This window comes from Polyodon spathula, chromosome 18, assembly GCF_017654505.1.
Source record: "Polyodon spathula isolate WHYD16114869_AA chromosome 18, ASM1765450v1, whole genome shotgun sequence".
Classification (NCBI taxonomy): domain Eukaryota; kingdom Metazoa; phylum Chordata; class Actinopteri; order Acipenseriformes; family Polyodontidae; genus Polyodon; species Polyodon spathula.
The window spans coordinates 2946989-2958217 of record NC_054551.1 but is presented as its reverse complement, the minus strand read 5'-3'; the positions used below and the strand labels follow the sequence as shown (position 1 = coordinate 2958217).

The window sequence follows — 11229 nt, the reverse complement described above, 5'->3', positions numbered from 1 at the left end:
GATTGTTTTTTCAGTTAATTTATTTGTACTTTAATCACTCTACCTCACAAATGCACATGTTTAAAAGGCATAATCGTGGTTCTCTAGGTATTTTGAGAACTTAAATAGTAAACTGTAATCGTTGGATTATGGAATATACTGATACAAATAGGAATAAATGTGCAGAGTGTGAATATAAAAGTATTGATTTGAGGGTCGCTTGCATACTGAGCGAGCTGTAAACAAGGAGTGTTGCCAAAAAAAAAAAAAATAAAGCTACCTTTCAATCTTGCCTATCTGCAATTTCAGCTTTTGTAACGATCAGCTGACGCTTGACAGGCTAAACGGAAGGCTCTCGCGGGCCAGCTTGGTCCTGCAGGCCGCCAATTGAAGAAGTAGACAAATGAAACAAGAATATATTTTGGAAGTATACTTTATTATTGCCTTGAAGCACATTTTATCAAGTAATCTGAATGGATGAGGATAAAGCCCACTGTAGTGCTGTTTCAGCACACTAAAATACATATCAAACCAATCTGTTTCAGATATTATTCTGTACGAAACAGCTCTGTCCATTTATCATATGCAAAAACAGTCCTTAGGAGACAGAAATAGTGCCCGATTGTTGAAGCACAAATCTGTAGGACGACCAGTAACAATGACCAGTAGGATGATCAGCTGCACCACTCTGTATACTATAATTTGATACAGGCTTCTTAAACTGTACTAACTGCAGCAAATACAGTGGCTTATAAAATACAAACTGAAGTGACCAAGATTAAAAGGCACTACAATGATTTCAGAAAAAAAGACAGTTGGTGCATTGAATTTCCAAAATATAATAAATCCAGATGTTTCTTAGATGTGATCAAGCTCCTCAGAGATGGAAAACGGTGCTGTTGAAAGAATGAAGAGAAGAAAAAAGAAACTTGAACACATTACTTAACTGTAAAAATGGCACAAAGCAACTTTTAGTATAGTAATTGGAATACTTTAATTTAACCATTTATTCAGCGCCTGTGAGGCACGTCAAGTACAATTTATTTTCACACGTGCCTTTTATTTTACACGCGCCGTTTTAAAAAGTTGTTCCACCCCCCCCCCCCCACCACAGTAAAACAGGTTTAAAAGCCATATGAACTGGACACTCAGTACTGCCAGCCAAGCCCCACCCCTTTTTACCCACATACCTCTTTACAAACGTGCATACTACAAATTCTCTCCTGATCACTCGTTTTATCACCAAACTCATCAATAATGCGATCCAAATCATTATTTTATTACTACATCTCAAAAAGCTCTGATAATGTCCGTGATATTCTTTGAGCGCTGGAGGCGGAAGCAGCTATCTTGTTTTTTTTTATGTCTGTGCTAGGTCGGTGGTGCTGGGCCTCAGATCCGCCCCCTCTTTTTTTTGGGGTGGGGGGCTTCACTCGGCTCCTAATCAGTCTCATTCAGCCGTTGAAAGGTTCTCTGCTTTTTCTGGAGAAAAAACGACTAGAGACCTGTGCTTGACGTCCTTTTGAAGATTTCAGTCGGACCGGAAAGGGAAAAAATTGTAATGTCGGACCCTGGTTAATTACATTCATATGATCAATGCTGCTATTTAATGCTTAAAAAAAAAAAAAAAAAAAACACACCACACACTTTAGAGATGGCTTCAAATTGTGATCAAATAGTTTTAGGCATTTACCCGTCAGTTATGCGATTACGCCTGCTCTCCAAGGGGAATAATTTCTTCATTGACAAAAAATTCAATGGTCTCCTCCTCCCAGTCTTCAACATTGCTGTCAAGCTCATCTGTGTCCACACCTGAGGAGGAAAGAGATACAGATGTAGGCTTTCAGTGGATCAGTATCTGGCATAATGTTAGAAGTGGCAAAAGGGAGTCATTTATGTGTCTTGTTTCCTCATATACACACAGAGGTGCACTCCACTTAATGAATCCTGTTAGAACAGAGTTCCATTTCCAACATATTGAGAAGGCACTATAAGATTATTGTGCACGGATGAATCTATCAACTAATGCCCATAAAATTAACACAGCTGCCACTTTGACTGTAAACACATTGTTCTGAGATCTGCCCTCGTCTGCTGATTAAACTTATTTTGTCAGCAGACACAGGGCTTAACCCAAAGGCTGTTGCCTCAAAACCACGTTACCTCCTCGGAGATCCAGGCGAAGCACTCTTTGCTCCTGGTATATCTTCTGGGCATTCTCACGGTATGCATGATACTCTTCGATCATTGTTCGTCTTCTGTCAACCAGTTCCTATTTTTTAACAAGACAATAATATACATGTTAATTGTGGAATGTATCGTTTGTAGGACACACTACATTTCATACAGTTAAAAACATGCAAGGATGAATAGAATACACCAGTACATGAAGGAGATCAATTTAGAAAATTACCTTGGAGGCCTTGGACTGACTCAGACGATCCTTCTGCTCAAAGATCTTGGAGTACTTCTTCAGATCCTTCTTAATGAGCTATAGGGTAAAAAAAATATGCACATCTCATTTAAGTATCAATATAGCAGCAATGTTCTTAGAATAAGGGCAACATTAAAAAACCAGACTGAAGCATTTACTTTTATCTGCTCCACATCAAGCAGTGTTGGTGGTCGGGGTCTCCACAAAAGCTGGCAAAAACGATCCTTGTTGTTTTTCTGAAGGAGACGACCCTGGAAAGTCCACAGCCAGAATGCATTGTCCACCTGAAGTGTACGGTTTTAAAGTGGTCAGGTTAAATACAGGACTATACATTAATACATCTATTCATTAACATTTGAAAAAAAAGGAGACACATGCACAGCATTTAATATTACAGTACATACTGCCAAGTTCAAGGCTCCTTTGTTTGGGTGCTTGTCTAGTTGTAGCACTCCGAGGAGTATAATATTTTACTGTTACAGTTGCATACCTTATGGCTCCACCAAGACACTGATGTAACAACATATCGTCCAGTTGGGTCCCACTCTACATCTGATGCCATGTAATGTTCTGCAATATTCATCATGGTGCAGTCCGATGTGTCAACAAATGCCAAAGCACCATTCATGCTGAAAACAGAAATAGCAATACATCGGGAACATTTCAAAAATATCACTCACTCCTCTATGGCCAAGGGCCTATATGTATTTATTTTAAATATAACTAACCCATTGTCAATATATATATATTGTTTAAATGTTGAATATGGACGCTGCTAATTAGACATTACTGGTATACAAAAAAGAGGAAATTACACAAGGCTTTAAAATGGCCCAAGAGTCAAATTATACTTGGGGACTACTAACTTATTTTAAAAAGCCCAATTTACCCTTCCAAAAACTAACCTTCTCAGACCAGCCAACACCAAAAACTGACCCTGAGGACTCCAGAAAATACTGTTTGCTTGCTGCTTATCAAACGTTTCTGAAAAAAATATATATTATATTACATTACACACACAAATAAAATGACCTCACAGAATTTAACAGAAAATCTTTTCATGTGACAAATTGGGATACAGTTCAAAGACACATCCAGACATTCTCCAAAAACAGAACTAGTTACTTACTAATAAGCTCAATTTTGCCGTTGTTTTTAACATGGTAGAATGAGGAATTTATTCTCGGAGACTCTCCATGCAGCACAGCGAATTTACTGCCATTTGGCTCCCAAGCAAAGGCTATGATACCCTCTGTAAAAAATAAAAATTATACACAAAATGGGCTTTGGATTAACTCCAAGACAGAAAATGTCTATAAAATAGTTTGTTTTTCTTTCAGTACTTTATAACAACTTGCCTTTCATTTCTACAACATCAACTGGCACCTGCTTTTCCCGCATTCGGAAGATTTCAAAGTTGGTCACCATACCCTACAAAAAGAAACATAGTATAGGATGACAACATTCAAGTAAAACATAGACATTATGGGTCACTCAACTAAGAAGTTAACTGCATTGTAAATGTGTCCAACGAAACATCCATGTGCTGGATTAACTACTGGATACGTTGCACCAGGCACATCAACACCTGGGCTCCCTCAACCAGGTACCTGTGCCCAGTTACATCATATCTGAACACATAATAAAACAAATCAAATTAGCATACCTGTGTCCCCTTGGGGGTCCGGTCTACCTTCACACAAAGGTAATCCCCATTCTTCTGCCAGTGAAGCTTACAGTCCACCACGTTGAACAGGTTTCGGACTCTGATCTCTTGCCGAGACGGAAGCTGCATCAGCGTCACCCTTGCTGGGATATCTTTATCCTCAGGTACCCAGAAAGCAATGATATTGTCACCCGGAGACCAAGAAAAATCCCTTGGGAAATGAAAAAAAAAAAGTAATAAAAATAAATAAGGATGCAAATCAAAATCTCAATTACTAAAAGAAATCTTAAGGTCACAAAAAAAAAACCTCAAATATGAATTTGTCTGTACTTACTTTATCCCACTGATTTTTAAACTTTTCTTGTCCAATAATCCCATAGACTGGAGAGAAAAAAAAAAAAAAACAACGAATGTTCAAAAGATAACTCAAATAATTTTGCATATTACAAAAAATAAATTAACATATGAAACATCCTGTACAGTGAAACATGCAAACTACAAATAAACCAGTGCACGTGCAAACACACTGCAGGTGAACTTACTGGGGTCTCATAGATGCTGAGTGTGTCTTGTGTCATTCTGGCAAAGAATTTTCCATCATGACTCCACCTAAAAAAAAATGTAAATGTATTAGAAATCTGGAATAGAGGCCTTGATTGGAACCGCTAAAAAAAAAAAAACAAGACTTCAGGACTTCATCAGCCGAACGTACTTGAAGATTGGCCAATGAGCAGAGCTCTCACAATGGAAACCTCTCTTTTTCTGTCCAGTCAGGACATCCCAGATGATGATGGCCTGGGGGTCATCCTTTGTATCCATCAGTGGGCTGAATGTAACCAGGTACCTAGTAAATCAAGAGAAAATAAAGAAATAAAATAACTATGCAAGCACACTTCCTAATTGACTTTCATAAATGACCCCTAACTAACACACCAAGTATAGCTGGACCTCTCTGACATTAAATACAGAGGAGATTGTGCTTTGTGTTTATTTTAGTAAATCTTATGTCATCTTTTTGTAAAATCCACCCTGAATTTACTTACCTTTCACATGGAGAGAAGTCAATGAGCTGCACCCCCTGGTGACTGAACCTCTGGATCTGTTTAAACTTCTCTCCTCCCCACAGAGCAATGCCCCTCTGATGGAATGTGGCCAGATAGGTACCTCTAGGAGACCAGCGGACATACGTCTCTGTCCAGCGCTAGAAAAACAAAACATGACATGAGATTGTCTTCAGGCATCTGAAGCATCCTCTTCTAACCACCACACAAATAGTCCTGACAGCTGGTGATATCTTTATGTAAATCTCATATTTAAAAAAAAGGTCTATAAGGGAGAGTTTACTGCAGAAAAAATACAATTATTTATTTTAAATAAAGTAGCAATAAGGCTGCTGGCCACATAGTTTCACAAAATACATACTGCTCTCTCTTCTACAACAATTGGTTCCTTAGCATCATTGGCAAAGATGCCTGTGCGTTCCCCCGATTCAAAAATCACACTGTATTGGTCTCTGCAATCTGCATCTTCCAGCCAGTGACGCAGGTTCCCCTGCAACAATAAAATGTAATTGTCTGTCAATTCCGCAAACAAAAAAAATACCCATTTTGGTGACAAAATCATATAGCTATTTAACACACTAGCGCTGAACACAGCTGTGCCACTCTGTTAATGTAAATGTTCTTGATTAAAACTATATACTTGAAGACATATTTGTTTGGCCATTGGCCATGCCACACTTGGAATATACTTAACTGTCCTACCAATACTATTTGCAATAATGCAAAATATTTAAACATGCAAGAACATTTGATCAAAAAATGTGTTCTCTTTACACTAAAGCAGTTTGGGGTTACAATTAAGAGCCTTAAAAATACATAACAGGCGTAGGTGTACTTACAAAGTCTTTGAATGGCTGCTTCTCTGGTGTTTCCCATTCATCACTGATATTCATATACCTAGATTACAAAAAAAAAGTGCTTTAATAAAATATATGCATAGCACACTGCTTGCTTACTCCTCTGCTATAGGAGTCAAGTTGAACCACAAAATGTCCCTGTTTCTATGCAAGTTTTATTCTAAAGACTCACTTGTCAAAGTCTGTGAAGATGTTAACCCTGAAGGTGTGCTGCTTGTCCAGTTTGTAACCATCTGCATTCTTCACAGCCTCAAGGGCATGCGCAGGACAGGAGTACTCCAGGAAGATGTACCTGGGAACAGAAAATGAGACGGTCTGCCTTTTGAGTGGACAAAGGAGCTTTTCATTATACTTTTCAACTATGGCAAGTGTAAATTCTACAATGTAAACTTGTTAAAAAAAATTGAATTAGCAAAGAATACTGATGTTAATGAGTATGTATGCTTGCAGAGGTAAAAAGTCAACAGGCGTTCCTTGAACTGGTGCAATATACACACACTGTGTGTGTGTGTGTGTGTGTGTGTGTGTATTAAATACTAACCCTTTTGTCTTCCCTTCTCCCTCTGGATAAAATTCGTTTGTGATTTTGCCAAACTTTGAGAAGATCTTGTGGATAACATTTTTTAGTTTCTCAAGACGTTCGGCTCCGACCTGAGGAACGTTGTCAACAACAACAACAGAGTCAATCCCATCGGCCTCCTGGGGTTTCTCCTTCAGCAGATCACCCAGCAGCTCTGGAAAGAAAGAGGACATTAATGCAGTTATAAGGGTGTTTAAAATTGATCTACATTTTACCAAATAGCGCCCGTTTAAAACCTTGTGTAATCTGTTTAATTATCCTTTGTTGATTGTGCTTGAGATTAAAACAGCTTGATGAGTCTCTTCACAAACAATTACTGATGGGACAGTCTGCCAGCATGGCAAATAAATAAGCCGCACGTAACACTGTGGCATTGCATTTCCGGCCTGTTCTAAGCAGATCCCGGTGTTTAAGCGCTTCTGCTACTTGATAAAATACTTCGTATTTTGTTAAACAAAAAGGTAAATGAAAGGTCCTATGACTCATATCACAAAGCCAATGGTAAAATATTGAATAACTTAAAAAACACTCATGTAACAATAAGAAGTGTGTCGATTGCTATTTCAATCACCGGGTGCTAGCACTGCTAGTACGTCTGTATAGCGCTATTGCACGAATTAATCCCCTATATTACAAACTACTTTTTAATATAAAACCGCGGCCTTCGACAGTCACTTTCTGACAAGAAGATTAAATCTCTTAACGGCGGTAGATATTCTGGCTATATATTCTTGGCACGTTTAAAAGGCACACGTTATATTATCGATTATTCACAAACGTTCTTGTTTATTGTCACATTACAAAATGTGCTTCCCCCGCCTGGTCTCTCGTTCAATAACTTACAGTCCACAGGCCGAAACCACACAGCTCTAACACGGCAGCATCGCAAGGGTTGCACAAAGACAGGCCTGGAAAGATAGGCCGGCGTGACAACTTTAAAGGATCCCGTACAATTTTGATGTTATATTTCCATGCAGATAATGTATATGTACGCGTCAGTGGTATCTGACTTGGTTAATTAAATACATCTTTACTGAAGGCCGCTTTCTTTCCTACCCTCATCAGTAATGTCATCCACGAAATCCTCGGGATCGCTGAAAGAGGGTTCTTCGTCCTCATCAAATTCGGCTTCTGCCGGCATATTATCTATATCCCGCATTTAACCTGCCCCACTCGTCGGTGTCACTTCACGCAATGGATCTGGTCGGTTCTGGTGGTAAAAAAAAAAAAGCGATTTTTTTTTTCTTTTTTTTTTTTGCTAACAGCCCATGTGCTCTACACCCGGCGCCAGCGACTCAGCACTAGAAAAAGGGCCCCAAGCGTTTTGAATGGACTGGGGTATTATTCAAATGTGAATTATGTAATAAAGTTCAAAATCTAATTTAAAAAAATAAAGCATATATTTTTATTTATTAAATGAAGGTCTAATATACAGTCCAACGCATTTTCCCTGTATAATGTCAAAATTGTGTTATTTATCTTAGGTGAACAACACATATCCCCCCCCCCCATAAATAATTTGGTTCAGTCTACAGAAGGACTCGCCCCGTTTCCGCCTGTTGCCCAAAGGAAGGCCAATAAAACAGAAAGAAGGGGGGAGCAATTTGTAAATCTAGCAGGCTTAAATACTGTAATACAGCGGCCAATCAAATAAACAAACACTTTGGTAAAATGTTCATGGTAATTTAAATTGTACATGCTTTACTTTATTGGTGCATTTTTTTAAAGTCCCTTGGCAAACTAAAGAAAATAAGGGATGAATAATATACAGACTGATAAATAGATACGATAATTATATGTTATCTATAAATCCGCCAAATAATCCTTACACTTAAACAGTCCACAATAAAAAATAAAAAAAATGTCAAAGGGTAAGGACTGCCTGTAAGAGTTTTGATTTTTTCTACATTTCCACCCGTTCTTTAGAATGGTTTGATCTAATAAATAAATCAATAACTAGTGCTGGTAACGTAAAAAGAAATGCGCTTTTTTTTGTGTGTGACATTAAGGGCAAGTCCCCAAAGTGGAAAAGCAATGGAGCATGTTTTGTGCATCACGAAGTCGGTTCTTAACTGGTAAAACAAAATATTACAGAATTTGGACGTTAAAGGGTACACGTGTTACTTTGTCAACACGTGAGCGTGCACCTGTTTCTTCTAGTTTAAATAACTTGAATATAATTGCAGAAATATATCATTTATGAATAATTTACGTTTTTGAATTTCTACTCAGCATTCATTTTGTAAAGAAAACAATATTGCTATCAAACTTATCAGAACATTAATCGACACACTGTGCATTCATTAACAATAAACTGCTGTCCTAATACATTATAACAAGTGGTATGTGTGTGTGTGTATATGTATATATATATATATATATATATATATATATATATATATATATATATATATATATATATATATATAGACATAGTGATAGTGATGATTGTTTGTACACCCTATAACAGGTTCTAATTGTTTGATCGCTTTGCATATGCAGAGTATGTTAAGAACGGACTCCTGGCTGGATGCAGCAGTGCAGTGTGGTTGAATCCATGGGCTATGGAGTATGCTTCAGCACTGGCCTGCCATGCATTTCATCTTGAAACATGTTAAGGGTTTCACACAGTGCAGACTCCAAGATAGTTACTGTGATGTGCCCCGTGCTAGGTTCCTTGACCAACACTTGCTATTCCATTGGCTTCTGGGATTCTAAAACTTGAGAACTGGCAAGTGGTGTTCCAGTAAAGCTAAGTTTAATTGAACTGTTTCTAAGTGTGTTCATTGCATGAGACAATCCTACATCTATGTATATGTAACCGTTAACTGTAAAGGGTTTGGTTAATATATTGCGCTGGATATATGTTGTGTTCCATTTCTATCTTGTTTTATTTTTTGTTCCTAGGCTTGCTGGATGAATTTGTTTAAAATAAGTCATTTACTGAAGATCAGCTATCCAGAAAAGCATCCTGTATTTATCTCGTCTCTCACTTTCACATGCAGGAGAGCTAGCACACGTGGTAAGTATGATAAGTATGCTTCTCGTCATTTAGTGACACACAAGTAATGCATTTTAGCACTCAACCATGTTTATTCAAATTAAAACTTATACATCATAAATCCAGACACAGACTCTTCTGTAAGTTTTTTTTTTTTTGCACACATTACAAGATGTGCTTGGTAGAGATGAGCTCATTTTTTTGTTTTCATGAGAGGCTGAACTTTGTGTCAGATTTTGTTCCAACAGTGTCATTTTTATGATCCTGCCCCAAAGGGAAAATGCACCAAGCATACTGCTTCAGAAACGGGTTGAAAACAGGGTGTTGGTTTTATAATCAGCTTTCAGGAAACAGTCACAAGACTGTGGTGAAATGCCACTACCATCCCATGTACCACATAGCCTTCTCTCAAGAATGTATATAAGATAATACATTGTGTGTAAGATGTCTCTGATTGTATAACAGATATCATCTTGTGCAACTTGGGCCTTGAGAAAAGAAACCGAGGAAATTTACAACAGGAGAGACCATGCACACAGCACTATTATAGAATAATAAATAATTAAATAAAAAAAACTGTACAATTGCATTGCTGTATTCTGTATGAGGTGAAAAAAATCACTTTATAAGTTAGATTAATTTTCACGTATTTGCACTTGCAATTGGTATATTTAGAATTTAGAACTAAACACATACACTATGGCCCAGATATTGTAACGGTTTTCGCACCGCGCAGAGGGTTATGCGCACTGCAAATGGCGAATGCGCAAAATGTGCCATATTCAAAACTTATAATGTATGCATAAGTGCAATTTATAATGTATGCATAGCGCAATTTGAGAGATCCCGCCATGTTTGAAACTATACACAAGCACAAAACCAGTTTTGCGAGGCACAAAATAACGCTTTTAAAAAGCAAGCCTTAACTCTGCGCACATCACTCAATCACCCAATCACTGAAGTGAAATGCAGATGCCTTCCGAGGTACTACAGCAATGGACAGCGATCATACAAGGTTCCAGCCACATCTATATAATGATTGCATTCAAAAGAACGATTTTGATAGGAGCATCACTAGTGTTAATACATGTTTAAAAAATAAACAGGGAAGCTGCAATCATGATCGTTCTTTCGGAACAAAAGAAAACTAACCACTTTCCCCAAGCACAATTTCTTGGTGCTGAAAGAATAACTCCCAAAACAGAATCAAGAGTACAGCGCAGTATCATAGTACATACTGTCGGTACATAACATAGACCGAGCCAGCAGATACTAAACAACTACCTGTAGCTTTACTTTAATAGACACACACAGCAGTATATTAACCCTAGATCAATCCAGCAACAGTTTGCACCTCCTTACCTTGCATTCACACAGATTTCAATATCAAAGACATTGCTTATACAGTAGTAGGCTACTGTATAATGTATTGGTAAATTTTGTCAACGTTTTGAATGTAAAGTTCATGTATGAGAGGTACTCCTTTCTTATTCCACTGCCAGTTCACTCCATTTTATTTTATTTAAGTTGAATTAATTGCCCCCCAGGTTTGTCAAGCAAGTTATATATAGAGGCTATAAAAAACTGCTATTTTCCAACTTCGCACAACTGTTTTGTGCCGTGTTGGAAAATATTAATTTTTGTGCAACTA

The 11229-nt window shown here is 37.7% G+C and overlaps 1 protein-coding gene across 1 annotated transcript; it reads right to left on the bottom strand.

Annotated features, from left to right (window-relative positions):
- Positions 1–394: 394 nt before the first annotated feature.
- Positions 395–7897, bottom strand: LOC121331039 (eukaryotic translation initiation factor 3 subunit B). The gene is made up of 19 exons (XM_041278150.1): positions 7634–7897; positions 6539–6731; positions 6170–6289; positions 5980–6037; positions 5502–5630; positions 5123–5280; positions 4792–4923; positions 4622–4688; positions 4414–4460; positions 4080–4290; positions 3772–3844; positions 3543–3665; positions 3319–3397; positions 2904–3042; positions 2572–2697; positions 2393–2470; positions 2143–2251; positions 1673–1791; positions 395–875 (listed from the first exon to the last, which is right to left on the bottom strand). Exons 1-18 carry the CDS (start codon positions 7734–7736, stop codon positions 1688–1690), a joined length of 2049 nt encoding a protein of 682 aa, XP_041134084.1. The 5' UTR covers positions 7737–7897; the 3' UTR covers positions 395–875; positions 1673–1687.
- Between the last annotated feature and the right edge of the window lie 3332 nt (positions 7898–11229).